Source organism: Suncus etruscus, chromosome 7 (genome assembly GCF_024139225.1).
Source record: "Suncus etruscus isolate mSunEtr1 chromosome 7, mSunEtr1.pri.cur, whole genome shotgun sequence".
In the NCBI taxonomy this organism is placed as follows: domain Eukaryota; kingdom Metazoa; phylum Chordata; class Mammalia; order Eulipotyphla; family Soricidae; genus Suncus; species Suncus etruscus.
This window is the reverse complement of record NC_064854.1, coordinates 29,727,710-29,744,216: the sequence shown is the minus strand read 5'-3', so window position 1 is coordinate 29,744,216 and position 16,507 is coordinate 29,727,710. Positions and strand designations below refer to the sequence as shown.

The 16,507-nt window shown below is 38.7% G+C and overlaps 1 protein-coding gene across 2 annotated transcripts in view; it reads right to left on the bottom strand.

Annotated features, from left to right (window-relative positions):
• Positions 1-4,484: 4,484 nt before the first annotated feature.
• GPR158 (G protein-coupled receptor 158) overlaps positions 4,485-16,507 on the bottom strand; it is a 351,447-nt gene continuing 339,424 nt past the window's right edge. Inside the window, exons 9-11 of one of the 2 annotated variants that reach the window (XM_049777750.1) lie at positions 14,782-14,887; positions 8,170-8,337; positions 4,485-6,451 (exon numbers count right to left, since the gene is read on the bottom strand). In XM_049777750.1, coding sequence (XP_049633707.1) covers positions 4,976-6,451; positions 8,170-8,337; positions 14,782-14,887 — 1,750 coding nt within the window. In that variant the 3' untranslated portion in view covers positions 4,485-4,975. The remainder of the gene's footprint in view (positions 6,452-8,169; positions 8,338-14,781; positions 14,888-16,507) is intronic. The other variant, XM_049777751.1, reaches the window with a different exon arrangement.

Below are 16,507 nucleotides of genomic sequence, written 5' to 3'. Positions count from 1 at the left end.
AGGGGAGGAGAGGAGAGGGGACGAGAGGAGAGGAGGACGGGAGGAGGGGAGGAGGGGAGGCGTAGAGGAAAGGAGAGGAGGATGAGAGGAGGAGAGGAGAGGAGAGAAGAGGAGGAGGGGAGGAGGGGAGGAGTAGAGGAAAGGAGAGGAGGAGGGGAGGAGGGGAGTACGGGAGGAGGGGAGAAGGGGAGTAGTAGAGGAGAGGAGGGGAGTAGGGAAGTACGGGAGGAGGGGAGGAGAAGAGAGGAGGAGGAGAGGAGAGGAGAGGAGGAGGGGAAGAGGGGAGGACGAAAGGAGGGGAGGAGGGGAGGAGAGGAGAGGAGGATGAGAGGAGGGGAGGAGAGGAGAGGAGAGGAGAGGAGGAGGAGAGGAGGGGAGGAGATGAGGTAGACAGATTTTCATAGGTTTTAAAAACCACTCAACGTAGCCCAATGCCTTTGGTAGTTACTTAATCACTCTGATGAAAGAACCAATCGTCTTTTCAAATCTTTAGATCTTCACCTTCCTTTCCCTTCCTTTGCTCTTGACACTCACTAATCATCTCAGAGGTGAGTTGTCTCTAGTCTCTACCATTTCAGTTCATTTGGAAGCTGCTCCCAGAGTGATACTTTGAATATTTGGCTTCATTGTGTTTCCATTTAAAGCTTTCAGAAATATTAAGGCCTACACAATTTAGAAGTGTTTTCTTTAGAGGCTCACAGGCCACTCCTGGCGATATTCATTTTGAAGGTGGAGGCCTGGTTATTTAATGCTTGTGCCCCATGCCACAGTCCTGGAGATTGAAGACTCACCATAGCAACACTAGCAGTGCTTATACCAGTGCCATGCCAGGAAGAGAATTCAGAGTTTTGCACATGCCTGATATTTATTTGTTCCATCTCTTTGATCCATATTCCTGGCCTTATTTATATCCTTTGGGTAGTGCCCCAAACTATAGTATAAAGCTATAGTTAATCTGAAGCCTGGACTGTATCGCTGTAAAGCTACCTTTCTATCCTTATCTTCTGTTCCCTTTAAATATGGCTGTCTAAAATGTCAGCCTAATGAACTTGACTTTTCTAGTCATTCTTCCTGACTCAAAGATTTAGAGACATTCTCCTGTGTATTAGCTTAGCAGTGACTGGATGCTCTTGTGAGCCTGAGTGTTTACAGGAGCTCTTGTTCATCCGAGGCTCATTATCACAGCTTTCCAGATTGTCTGGAATATGTGTGGAGCAAATTAAAAAAAATTAACTGAATTAGTTCCATTTGGGCATAGCTTTAAATCAAAACCACTTGTCTTAACTGGTTCTATTGACTCCAAATTATCAGTATGGACCTATGTATTTATATGATAATGATCCTGACTTGACTAAAAAAGGCATTTTTAGGTACTACTTGTTTACTAAGACATTAATAAGCATGCATAAGCAAAGGATAGATAATAGTTTAGCTCTGCTGAGATCAAACCCTCACATTAATCAGCAGCTCTAATAATACTCCTCTATAGCCTTGTAAATGTAGGCACTGAATTAAACCAATATGAGATGCTTTGGACTCCAGGGTTCATAGGACTCTGAATTCTTTCTGCCTCCTATTTTGGAAGTTGTCACAGGGGTTCTGCTTAGGAAAGTAGCATTCCACTCATTAAAGAACTGGGAAAATTCCAGATCCGGGAATTGCTGCTTTTCTTGACAGTCTTATTGACTCCACTTTTACTGCCAATTTAACTATATGCTTATATATTTGCAAGGTGGATTTTTCCTCCAAGAAATCATACTGAAATTATATGTGATTGGCTTGAGAGAGAAGTAAAACCTCTCCAACCAGGGAGAAGCCAGCATGTTGCGAGCCAAATTGCTTATTTTTGCTGCTGTATGTTTGCCGTAATTGGCTGCTGAACAACTGCTGTCCAAAGGCAATATGAAGATATGTATGCATCAGAATAACAACGCCAGAGACACACAAGACTCCATCCAAAGTTAGTGAGATCAAATAAACTTGCTTTTTTGAAATCACCACAAATGATTTTCTTATAAATATGTTTTATTGCAGAGAAGTTATAGTTATGTACATGCTGCAACACATCACAACATAAATTTACCAAATATTTCATGGTGGGATGCTGTAATTTTGGATAATAATTTCCAAAGAACCACAGATTAAGTTAAGAGACTTACAGCTTTATAGACTCTACAACTCTCAGTTGCTAAATGCTAGAAGTCAAAAGGCAGTGTTTTTTTTTTTTTCAGTCCTACCTGTCATCACTTGCATGCAGAAACCTAGGAAGCAAATACAAGAGAACTGTCGAGTTTCAAATCCATGTTGCCACCAAAGTTTACAATGGGTTGAATTATAATTCATGTCGTGAAGCATTTACTTCTTGCATAAAATACACGTTTCTATTAAGATTGGTATAAACCTATCTATTTATAAACCCTGACTTAAAACAAGGACAGGACACAGCCTGCACATGCATTGAGAAGGACAACCTAGCAAATGTTTGTGGCCATAATAGCGTTGATTCACGTTCTTGCTATCAGCCTGGGAAAATGTCCTCACATACTATATAGATTTAAACTTCTCTGAGTGATAGTTGATGGCAATGAAACTGTAGGAAAGACCCTAGGCACTCTCACTGATTTATGCTGGTGGAGAAAAATCTATGAATCATAAGATATCACTAAGGGTATAATTTGGCAAATTTTCTTTAAGCCATATTTTTGGCAGGAGCATCCAGAAGTGCCATAAAAATTTATTGATGCTTGACTGTTTGTTTCTTGAACAGTGAATAAAGTGGTAACAGATCTTGGTTAAATCAAGTGTAAGTGGGTCTGGAAACTCCAAACCAAATTCATAGAGCTTAAAGTCTAATTTCAACATTACTAAGTGGACAGGCCTTACTTGGAAAGGAAGGGAAGAAGGAATTGAAGGAAACACAAAAATATAGTTGCTTTATCTTTTTAAATCAACCCACCAACCTGAGTAATGCATTCTGCAGCGAACCAGTAAGGAAGTTATGCACAGCATTGCAAAAAATAGTGACGTTCTACTAATTCACACCTTAATAAAAATCATTAAGAAACCTAATGAAACGATCAGTAAGGAGAATTCTTAGTTTTTTTTCCTTCCCCTGAGAATGGATTCTCTATAGAACAGCCCTTAGGTACCTACTATTCTCTTTTCTCACCTTTCATAATCACAGCATGTTCTCCTTGATGCTCATAAGATGAAAATCAGCTACTTAGGCTGGAAAGATCCTAGCCAAACAAGCCATCCATACTTCATTTGCAGTGTGAGAGAAAGAGAATTCCAGGTTCTATGTATATATATTTTTTTACTTTAAAGTCATTTAACTTTCAGCAAAAGGAGGTTGAATTTTGGATGGGATCTCTTTGCATAATTCCATCAGTTAGTGCTAAATCAGCAGCTTAGGATTCTCATGCAAAGTGGTCAATATGGAATGCAATATGTTTTATAAAATGTGTTTTGGGGTCTGTTTTGCTTTGCAAATAAATTGGTGGTTTAACATTTGAGCTAGGTGGCTCACCAAGGCGATTTGCCGGACTTGTTAAATTTTCCAATGCTTGGAAGAATAAAGAGCCCATTTCACCTTTAGGCTATGAACAAACCATGTTATAAACCTCTTTGGGATTTGAGCTCAGTAAGTTCTACCCCTAGTTGAAGCAATGAATAAGACCTTATGAGAATAAATAGTTTAAGGTAATTTAAAATATTATATATTCAGTATGCATAATAAAAATATATCCATACAACGATCTTGATGCTACCATAATTCTTCTGTTTAAAAAAATAATCCCTTGAAAGTGCTCTTAGGAGCTCTCTTTCTGTCTTTGTTTTGAAAGGCAAATTCCCTGGCTCTGAAGTACTGCTGTAATTCTCATGTCATCCCTAGAGTCTTCCCTCGCCAATGGTAATAATAATAATGCACATAAATGCACAGAAAAATATAATTTTTCTGACTCTTAACTTTGTCTGTAGGAAATGCTGTTAAGGATAAAATACTGGAAAATGTTCAAAGGAATAATTATTTGGAATGAAGTTGTTGTCTATCTCTGATTTTGAACAAACAATATGTTTTCTAAACTTATTAAGACACATGATTAAGAAGGACCACATGATTGCCAGTATTAATAAAGCTTAGGAGTCCTAAAAAGAAGTGCAAAACAGGTAACTCAACTTGTATGAAAGAACTCTGATTAAGAAGACAGTGTAACAAACCATGATGTGAAATAAGAGTCAAATCCAAATGCACAATATATAAACCACAGGCAAAACTAAATTTTTTTTTATCATATCAATTATGGCTTCCCAAGCCAGAAAAAGCTTCAAGAATCAACTAAAGTTGATAGACAGCAGGTATTCAGTTAGTTGCAATAACAATCGGGTAGCTGCGGATTGCATAAATGTGTTGTGTCACATAATATCAGTTATTTGCAAAAATTATACAATCTGGAATGCTTTATATATGAGACACAACAATGTACTGAAACATACATACATTTATAAGAAAATGAGAGCAACCAGTAATATAAAAGATATTTGGGGGATGCATTAAGTTAGCAGTGCTATCAAGGTTAAATAGGTAAAGTGAGTTCTTTTCAGACAGCTTAGAATTTCAGTCTCATACCTGCTTTTTCACATAATTTCCTCTCTCTTCTGTGTCTTCTGATTTGCCTTGCCTAGGATCTTCAAAGTCCCATGGTTAAATATGGATGGGGCATACATTGGGGTTTACTCTCCCTAAACATGCTCAAATGCCAATTTCCCGAGTGTTAGCACCGGAAAGACTTCTTGGCCAGTCAACCTTCTCTCTAGGGCGTTAGCACTCTGCCCTCCTAGTCTTCTGGTCATGCCGCTCATATTTCCCCTATCAGATACACCTTGGGAATTTCCAATCCTGATAGCTTGTGTCTTATATCCAAATTCAAGTTTTCTTCCTAGAGATGCTACCTTTTAAAAGCATCCAGACTTCTTACTTCTGAAGCCCTCCTGTTTGATTTGCACTTAAAGTGGAAGAGGCAGGTAAAGCTACACTTGTTTCAGCATTTGGTTGATCTGAGGTGTCAAACTCCCATGGGCACACCTCAGCTCGGGACAGCAAAGATAGCTGCAAGTTATTACATGGGTTAGAGGAACTGGGCACCGTGTCTTCTGAGGCAGATAGCATTTCTTTTTGGCCTCCTATTTGGTTAAGATTTTCATTATCTGCTTTTGATGCTACAACTTTGGGGTTCAGTTCTTCAGGTTGCCCAACACATACACTGGTAGCCAAATGCTGATTGCCTTTTTCTTCTTTTACTCTCCCCACGGGAACCTGAATCTTGGAAATCAAGTGCTTCTCCTCTTCCAACAGGGACTGACCTTGGCTCTCCCAAGGGCACACCTCGGCCTTGTCTATGCTCTTCTGATTTGGCCGGGGACATGGCTGAGCTGCCTTTGATTTGGGATGAGATTTCTCCTTTAAGGAGGAAGTGGGGTTTTTCTCCATTTCAGAAGCCGCAATAGAGACATGTTTTTGGACTTTTGATTCTGAAGGCACAGGACCAGCGGTCAGGTCATAAACCTCCCAAGGACACACCTCTCCTATGTCAAAGTTGTCCTTCGGCTGGACAGTGGAGGAGCTCGGGTCCGGGTTGGCAGGGGCGGGGGTGACCCTTTGTGGCTTCATAATCCCAGATCGCTGAGGTTTCCTCTGTTCCTCCAGGTGGCTGGAGTTAGGGGCTGCGGACTCTTTAGTCTCTGGGTGATCGGAATTGGAGTATTTTCTGCTGGACTCTTGATCTTTTGGCAGAGTTTTCTGGGATTTAGCACGTTCCTCCACACCGGGAGCCTGGGTCTTGCCAGCCAGGCCCAGCGTCTTCTCCTTGGCACTGGCAATGACACTGAGAGATTTCTGCAGCATGGAGCTCCGGGGGTGCCCTGGCTTTTTCTCGGAGCTGAGATTATGAGCACTGGCAGATTTGCACACCAAAGGCACCGACTCTGTGGACTCACCTTCACTGTTTTCTTTCTGCTTCTGTGTGAGCCTTTTGGTGGACACAGACTCCAGGGTGGAATTTTCGGTCCCCTCCTCCTCCTGGCTTTCTGCATGCAAACTGTGCGATTCCTCCATTTGCTCCCGCACGTGGTCGTATGTGCTGTGGGACTTCTTCACAGAAAAGACCCGGTTCTTCAGGGACTCCTCCTTGGGCTTCCCAGTATGGCCCGAAGACTCAGGCGCGTTCTTCCTGGCCAGGGCAGTGGTCTTGGCACAGCTATGTTCTGCACCATCCTTGTCCTCTTTGGAGCACTGTCTGCTGACCGTTTCAGGGATCTCTGTGATGCGCCGCATGATGGAGCGGCCTAAGCCCTTCTTGGAGCACCGTTTTTTCTGCAGGTGGGGGTTGTTCGTGATCATCTTTTTCCTTTTGTATATTTCCAACTGGGCATAAAGTTTCTTCAGCTCATCCTGCAGAAAAGAGCAAAAAAATATCCTTAAGAAGTGAGGAGTTCAGTGGGCAGCCAGATTATAAGCAGGATAGGGCACTGATCAGTATGGTCTTTGTTTGCTTTGGGGTCATATTGTTATACACCTGTAAAATCATTTTTACTTTTTTTTGGGGGGGGGGGCCACACCCGGCAGTGCTCAGGGGTTACTCCTGGCTGTCTGCTCAGAAACAGCTCCTGGCAGGCACGGGGGACCACATGGGACACCGGGATTCGAACCAACCACCTTTGGTCCTGGATCGCCTGTTTGCAAGGCAAACACCGCTGTGCTATCTCTCCGGGCCCTCATTTTTACTTTTTTTTTTTTTTTTTTTTTTTTTTTTTTGGTTTTTGGGCCACACCCTGTGACGCTCAGGGGTTACTCCTGGCTATGCGCTCAGAAGTTGCTCCTGGCTTGGGGGACCATATGGGACACCGGGGGATCGAACCGCGGTCCGTCCTAGGTTAGCGCAGGCAAGGCAGGCACCTTACCTCCAGCGCCACAGCCCGGCCCCTCATTTTTACTTTTTACTTTCACATTTTCTGAGTTGATGAGTTCAAGTACCCTTAATGATGTCAACCCTGGTCCTCAGGTGATTTATGTTAAACTGGCTAATAAAAGTGGCAGGGAAAGCAGCAAGAGGCTGCTCAACACCCCCTCTGGCCAAAATACACTTTCTCCTGTGACTCAGTCTGGTTTCTTGTGTGTTGCACCTTGTTGCCAATCACCCATTTCAGGGTTTGCTCGAACATGAACACGGAGAATACTGTAAACTGCAGGTAGCTGAAAGCAAGCTGCAGGCAGCAGCCATCAACCATCAGAAAACCAGCCGACCAGTGAGCCCTAGAATTACTCCACAGGGTCATACCTGGCTGTGCTCAGGGCTTACTCCTGCCTCTGTGCCCAGGGATCACTTCTGATGGGCTGAGGAACTATCTGGGGTGCCAGGGATTGAACATGGGTCAGCTGTGTGTCAGGTCTTACCTGCTGTTACTGTCTCTTTCACAGAAAAATCAATACATTTGAGCTCTTCAGGGAAGTTAATCTATAGCTCTTCCTGACAACTCAACTTTCTCATTCAAACTGATTACTTTGTCCTTCATCTCACATAGTTTTTGAACGCTTGCGACACAAGCACATGCTTCATAATGTACACATTCTGAAGATGTGAACTGTGCAGATTGTACTGACCCTGGAGCATATTTCCCCTTTGAAAAATATGTGAAGCATCATGCAGCCATTGGATACCTAATATGAAAATAACTTGAGGGAAGGGACCTAATCTCAGCAAGGATGGAAAGCATCTTCTTCCTCCAAATGATAAAATAGTGCCATGTGTCACATGAAATGATCCAAGCTCTCCTCATGGTTCGTTCCCATCTTTTCCAGCAGCAAAATGTCATAAATTTTATGATGGAGATCATATAACTAGTTCATCATTATGACTGGCATAAATCAGTGGTGACTAACAGGGCTTTTGAGAGCTAAAACAGCCTGCAGTACATGATCATGGGTTTTACTATTGGATTTCATTCTAAATGCGTCTCTTCAGTTGATACACACACACATATTCTCTCTTCTTTTATCTCTTTCCCCCTATTCATATGCAGATATATGAGCACAGGAAACATCAACCCACACATGTTTGCCTGTATAAATTGTCCAAATCTGAAGCACTAAAGAAGAAACATTGGTTTTACCCGTATGTCTTCTGGATCCAAGCTGTGTTCACTCCAGGCTGAATTGATACTGCTGTTCAGGTAGGATCCAGATCGGCCCATGTCTAACTCATCTTCATATGCTTCAGTAGCGATATCATCACGTGGGTTATTGCTTGAATGTGAAAACTGCAATAGATAGTATATGAGCTGTAGACACAGTAAGACATGGTACAGTAACTTACTTAAGATTCTCATCTTAAAATCATTTCTTCATTTTAGATAAAATCATTCACTGAACTCTTTCCAAAAAGAGTGTGCTATATTTGTGTTCTGCTTCCCAATGTACATGCAAAAGCTTCAGTAAGGTGATATTACTTGGACTTCCCGATTCTCCTTTTCATTCTTGTCTCAGCTCTAGGTTTCCAGGATTAATTTACACTACTGCTTTCCTATGATGTATTTGCATTTTGAAATAAAAAGTAGACGAATTCTCTCCTCCCCAAATGTTCCTTGACCAGCAAGTTAGAGCTACTAGCTGGGAATCCTTTGTGAACACTAGGGATCTAGCTTAAGTTTCTCCTTTTAGGGGAGGGTACACTCAGATCTGATGATAAGAAAATAATTTTATGTCTACTGCACATAGCTTCAAAAAAACTCATTTTAAAACTCAGAACACAGGTAATTTGTATTCCAGTCACAGAAGGTCATGGGACTTCTTTGAAACATAGTGCGAGCCAAAGGAGCTTTGGGCTAGATGCCCAAATGAATCTAAGTTTCAGATTCAAAGAGTCATTGAAATTAGGGCATTTCTTTCAAGTTCATTGCTTTCCAGTCTCTTCCTCATCACAATGTAGTTATTTTCACTTGGACTGTTGGTATGCTTCAGCTTTGTGTATTCTCACTTTTTCTATTCTTCTTTAAGTAGTAAAGTGAGGAAGAGTGAATTAGAGTAGTAATGAGAAAAAGGGGGCCAGCAAATGATCCAGCAGCTATACTACCCACAATATCCGAAACCAATGATTATCCCATGGAAATGGAAATAACAATTTAGAGAACTTGCTATCAAATATTCCCTTAGAAAAATCAACTGATAGCTATTTGGTACAGAGATCAGAGATATTTAATGTAAACTGCTATTAAATAATTGACAAGCCAGGTGAATGAAATAACATGGGAATGGCTATTTTTTAACTTAAGTAATGATTAATTTATTTAAATTGGAACTTGATAGACCATAAAGGTTTTCTTCACTCTTCTATGAATGTATGTGGGGTCCAAGTGAGCCATGTACAGGTCACAAAGATGAATGAATCAAGTATCTATCAATTGAGTGTCTGTTCATCCAAAGATGAATTGAATGTCTATCAATTGAGTATCTGTTTATGCAAAGATGAATGAATTGAGTGCATATCTGCCAAATTGTAATCATATGACTATCCCAGGATTACCTTCTGGGAATCCTAAAACTAGTTAAACCATGTAAGCATCAACTATAAGAATCATTTTTCTTTTTGTTTTTGTTTTGAGCCATACTCAGCGGTGCTCAGGTGTATTCCAGGCTTAAGGATCACTCCTGGTGGTGCTCTGGGAAACCTATAGGATGCCAGGACTAAACCCAGGCCAGCTGCATGCAAACGCCATGACCACTATACTATTGCTCTGGGCCCAACACTCTTTCTTGAACAAAATCTCAGAGATAATCATGGCTTGAAGAAAGTTATTTGTTAAATATTGTTGATCACCAGCTTTACTATTTTCCAAAGTGCTTAACTGAAAATATTTCTTATTAATTGCTATTATTTCCGCCTCTTTTTCCTCCAGAACGTATGAAAGCAGATTTTTATGAGATATTGTTCCTATTCTAAGGCAAAGAATAGTGCTTATCTGAAAAAAACAATGGTCTAAATCAGGGGTCTCAAAGTTGCGGCCCCGGGCCGTTTGCAGCCCTCCATACAAAATTTTGTGGCCCTGCCCTAGAGGAATCTTTTTTGTTTTGTTTTGTTTTAGTTGTTTGGGTCACACCCCCCAATGTTCAAGGCTTACTACTGACTTTGCACTCAAGGATCACCCCGACTTTGCCTCCTGTGGCCCGCTGGTAAATTGAGTTTGAGATCTCTGGTCTAAATGGTAGATGTCTCAAATACCATATACTCCATAGTATAGTGAGGAGAAGGAAACAAACTGAGTGAAAGAGGAGAAACACAAAAGCCTATTTTCTCTTTTATACTTCAAAGAGACCTGCAGCAATGGATACAACTGTTCTATCAACTGCTCTTTATAGAGGTCTATGTTCTAATGCTTGAATCCACAGAAACAGGTACAGAATGCATTTGGAAGCCATGGTCTTTCACTAGAGTTCTTACTATATAAGAATGTTTTAGTGTCTTAATTTTAATATATCTATAATGACTCTAACCTATTTTTTTCACATTAGTTCTTGGAGATATAGGTTAGTCGCTCTAATTTCACATTACAGGGCTTTATCATATTAGACTCCAAATATAGTGATGGCTTGACAAAATAATTTATTAATTTTCAATTTGATCATGCATGCTAATATGAGCTAATGTTTATGTCCATAGAATAGGCATTGTCCATTGGAATAGGCAACTTCAGACCATAGATTCTTGCACAGTGCTCATTCATTGAGTATGTTTTTGTGATTTTTTTCAATTCAAAATGGTTTACTATTATATCACAATGCCTATGTTTTCAGTTTGCTTTCAGGAAAGGAACCTGGATGCTTGAGACCTGGTAGATGATACTTCATGGGGTAGACTCCTATTACAGTGCTCATTACCATATTACTTAGTATTCTACACTTGAAAATTATGATTGTTTTAAGAATATTACATGCACAATCTAACTACAGAAGCCTTTCTTCGGCAAAATTTACCCTTACCAATGATGATTTGCCTAAGAGCTGGAAAACCTTTCCCACTGATTTTACAGCCTCTTATTTTTTAAGTGCTCTGACCCATTCCACCTAGGTCAGTTCTTCAACTGCAACCTCTGGATCAATCTCCAATGTGTATTAGTGTGTGTGTGTGTATGTGTGTAGGACACATTTATATTTGTCTAATCTGTATTGTGCATACATCTATCTATGTTGTATAAAGTCCCTGTTATATATGACCCTTCCTTTTCTCCCCTCTCTTCTTACCACTTTAAAAATTCTTTTTTATGCTCTCACTCTCTCAACCCAAATCTGTTATTTCTCCCTATTTAATCCTCTTTACCCTCAATTCTTAACGCCTCAGGAATTGGAACATACCCCATGCCCCAATCAGCTGCCAACTAGCTCTCAAAGTAAAAGGATGCCTCCAGCCCTCCTTGCCTCAACCTTGGAAGAAGCTGCTGACATTACTGCTGCTGACTCACTCTATGTGGCCTCCTTTCTCCCACTACCCTTCAATGAATGTTGCTCGCTACTGGATTTGGTTCTTGAGAGATCCTCAGTTTGAGGACATTCCCTGATCCCTGACTTTTACGAACTGTGCTCTGAATTTTATCTCACACCCCCAGACTATTTAAAAAACTTAAGAGGATATGTATATTTCCTTTGTATATTTTTTAGATGTAGTTCCTTTATAGGTATACTTCTTAGTGTGTATTTCCTATGTAGAGGTAGCTTTCCCCATTCCTTTTTTGCATCTGCTTAGTAGGAAATTCTAGTAGATAAATTTCTCCTAGAATCTGAGTTTAGATTAGAACCAGATCATAGGGATTGTTTAGCTTGTTATTTTTACCCCCATATGTACCAGTAGTATCATGGGGGCATTGTTCTTTTCTGCATAATCACATTAAAATGGAGAAGTCTTGTAGTCTTATATATTAAAAGAGGTTCTTGTCTAATAGAGATAGAAATTCATAAATTTTATAGTTCAGGGGTACCTTTCATCCAGAACATTTCTTATAGTGACTTATTGATCAAACATCAACTGTCCAACTCTGAACGGTGGATCCTAGCATGGTTTTCTGCACCAGCACCAAGAATTAAACTTCCACTGGGAAAGGCTCTAAAGCTGGCCTGGCACCAAATGCTCCAAGGTGATCTCTTATGACATCCTGAAGACTAGCTTTCAGGGCAGGTTTCCCTGCCTTGCCACCTAACATGAGATAAAATCAGAAGATCCTCTGCTGACTTTAACATAGGATCTGTACAAAATCCACATTTTCTAATTATAGAAGCCTGACTGGAACAACCGTGATTGAGGAGAACTTTTCCTGAGAGCATGAAGAAAGACCTTGGGGTTAGACAATTTGTTGCCCAGTGTCTATAGTTGGTCTTATGGTAGGATTCTTCCATTGGTAGGACACCCTATTTTTAGACCAGGGGTTTTTCCTTTCTAATTTCCCCAAAGCTAGCTGCACCTACGCAAACAAAACAAAAAATGAACACACAAAAACCTGCCAGACATCCCCCCCTTTTAATTCTATTCTTATCTTCTAGATAGGGTCTGCCTATTTCATAAAAACTAGGCCCTTGTTTTGACTCATATTTCTGCATTTCTATAAATTTAAAAAAAAAGTTGGAAGGAAGCCAGAGGCCAAGTGTTCTCAAATGCATTGGTGAAGATGAAAAAGGACAGAAATATGGGGCCGGAGCAGTGGCACTACCCATAAGGCATCTGCATTGTGTGCTAGCCTAGGATTGGCTGCGGTTCATCTCCCGAAGTCCCATATGGTCCCTCAAACCAGGAGCGATTTCTGAGTGCATAGCCAGAATTAACACCTGAGTATTACCGGATGTGGCCGATAAACAAAAACAAAAACAGAAGGACAGAACTAAATACCCAAGCCAAAGTCAACAACAATAGAAAAAGAATTAAGAGACCTAAACTATAACCATCTAAATTTAAAATAGGCCAGAAATTAAGGGTAGAGGTATAGGATGCATGGCGTGAATTTTGTTGGAGGTAGGTCAACACTGGTGGTAGTGAGAATTCACCCTAATTCACTGTCATTGTATGCTTGAAATCCAATTATGAAGGACTTTGTAAATCACAATGGTTTCAATAAAAATTAAAAAATTAGTGCTTATCAAAGACTTTTAATGTTGTAAAAATTGTCTTTTCTTTGAGATATGATTCACATAAAAAGTCTCTAGTTAGCAGTATAATTCAATGTCTTTTATCATATTCACAATCTTGTACAACTATAAGCAATAGGTTCAGACTTTTTTCACCATCCCTCAAAGAAAATTTGAGCCCATTAAGTAATTTCTCATTTTTTCTTCTTCCCATCTTATGGCAAACACTAATCTACTTTCTGTCTCTATTAAGTTACCTTTTCCAATAGTTCACATAAATGGAATCATATAATATGAGGTTGTGTCTGGCTTTTGTCACTTGGTATAAAGATTTCTAGGGTTTGTAGAGGTTGTATTATGTATCAGCACTTTATTCCTTTTTGTCGATAAATAATACTCCATTGTACTACGTTTAAAATGATATATTTGTCAGTTAGAGGCATTTGTGTCATTTGCACTTGGCTATTATGAATAATACTGCTATAAACATTCATGTGCAAATTTTTTCTATGAACATGTTTTCACTTACTCTTTGGAGCTCAAATAATACATTTTATTTATTGAGTGAATAAGTAATGTGAATATACATCCATCAAATAAGGATGCTACTGCATCAAGCAAAGCTTAAAAACAATAAAGATAAACTGCAGTAACACACTAATCTCTGAAAATTGTGACTATTAGGTAAATTTTAGTATAATTTCTTCCTTCAACTAAGAAAAGACTTAGAATTTAAAAAAAAAATTACGATCGGTTGGCCTTTTTCATTCAGGCTAAATTTCAATGTTTTGGGTTAATTGTGAGAACTGAGGTAAAGCAAATCTAATATGAAAGACAAGAAATGACAATTCTGGTTACAGCTGTGTTAATGTTTTACTGTGAGGCCCCTGGTAAAGATATAAAATGTTCAAATAGTTTCTGTTTTCTCTGTGGAAAGAGAAAAATAATAACAGTGCTAGAATTGAGAAAGCTTTTCTCCCAATTCAGCTATCATTTTATTTCAAGTAAGCAATCTTACTGCTATCATATCCCAGCGGTGAAAATTCAAATGCAAAGCGATGGGAAAACTTGGCTTCCTTAGTGAGTCCATGGTAGAGTGCATGAGCAGAATCCTGGCCTCCCAAGTCACTTTAACACACCCCTCATTATGTGGTCTTGGCAGTCTATCTCAGCATCTAGTAAACATTATTCTTCTATGTACAATACTATAATTATTTGTTTCGATTGAAAAAGTCTGAATATTTAAATATGATTATTTACCTAAATATGAACCTAAACAAGTAATTATTTAGAATATTTTAATGCTTTTTTTTAAAATAGGATCTTGATGTTATTGTGACCAAGAATACCTTCTGGGCTCCTAAATTAAACATAAATGGATATCAGAATATGGATTTTGTATAAATTATGACATTTTTAAATGATGTGAGATGATTATTAATATATATTACAAATAATGTGTCTAATTTCCTGAGGAGAGATGTTTAAAAATAATCTGGCATGTCAAGCAAATATCTAAACTTCTTTTTACCTACAGTCTTTTAAGGGAGGAGAAACACTATGCTTGTTTAAATGACTTGTCTTACAAGAATTAAAAACTAATGTTAGAGGAAGAGTACCTTTGGAATCAAAAGCAACCCGACAGTGACTGTCACAGTCAAATGAGTATGTGCAAAATACAGCATCAACATCCAATCAGACTGAAGTCTTGAGGCAAGAACAAATCTGCAAGGAGAATTCACTGAGTTAGTAATTCAACAACATTTCTATGTGAAATCTCTTTTTCTTCATGCTTTATGTAATTTTTTAAAAATAAATAAAATGGTATTGCTATGTCTATGATTTGTTTGTTTGGTTTAATTTTTTGGCCACACCCAGTTACTCCTAGCTATGAGCTCAGAAATCTCTCCAGCTTGGGGATCATATGGGATTTTGAGGGATCAAAAGGCTGTCAGCCTTAGGCTAGCACAGGCAAGGCAAATGCATTACCGCTTGCGCCACTGCTCTGGCCTCTATGATTTTTTTTTACTAAAAATGTGACTAAATAACCCTAATTTGACAAAATAAGATATGAACTCTTATTAGTCATTAAGTTATCAATTGTAAGATAATACATTAATACATGTACAGGCTAAATATATGTAAATGCTAAACATTCCCTCAGATTATTGCCTTATATGTAAGACAAACCTGCAAAGCAAACTGTGAGTTCAAAAGAAAAGTAGGCTATAAATTCATATTTTAGATGAATCTATGTTATAAGACACATTCATCACCCATATTTATATAATAAGAAATTTAGGTTACAAGATATCATATTCCATAGAATTCTAATTTTTAATTCTAATGCTCTTCATTTAAAAACATTAACTACAATTAAGAAAGAAAAATGCTGGTAACTGACTGTTTTTATGAGACCCAACAGTTTATGTCTCAAAATATAATAAATAAGATAAGTATATTTATGGTAGACAAAACACATTTCATATCTGTTTGTCTTGGTTTTTCCTTTTGTGTAGAACACAGCAATGCTTATGGGATACTCCTTGGCTTGGTGTTTAGGGGTTGCTCCTGGCATTCTCCAGTGAACTAGGATTGGTTCAAACCTGATGGTCCCACAAGCAAAGATATGCTCTGGCTCTTTGAACTGCCAATCTCTCTGCCTGCAAAATAAAATAATCTTCTAAAATAAAAATTTTACCTACTATAAAGCATCAAGTTGTTTTTAAAACAATTCAACACAAACCATTAAAAATTGGATTGGGAAAAATTGTATTGGGGCATTTATAGTATGTTTGAGAACAGGCTCTTGAAAACATGAAATAAAATATTTTCAAAAGTTCTTAGGACATATACGAATTAAACTCAGTTCTAAGGATCCTCCTATTCAGAAACCAGGTGCTATGAGGGTCATTTTGCAGATAGAACTTGCTTTAAAAAAATTTCTCCATTCACTTTTTATGGAAAATTAGCATTTGTTCTAATAATGCACATCATCAAATTAAGAAAGCTAGCATCCTAAGGAAATGTTTGTGATAAAATTATAAAGCATCTGATTCTAATAATTAAAAAAATTTTTGTACTGGTATCATAGTGTATCCGTGAAAAGTTAACTGAGTGAATTAATACTACTAATATTTGGACTAAAATTTCTATCCATTAGATTTCTTTCTTATATTTTCCTTCATTCTGCTTCCCTCTTCTATACCTCCCAATCTATCAAATAACACGGAAGCTAAACAGCTACCCAGAATGGAGAAATATTTTTCACTGTGACTGGAGATACTAACAAAAGATTAAAAAGAGTGAAGGAATATGAATGTGCTACAAAAGATATCTTGATTA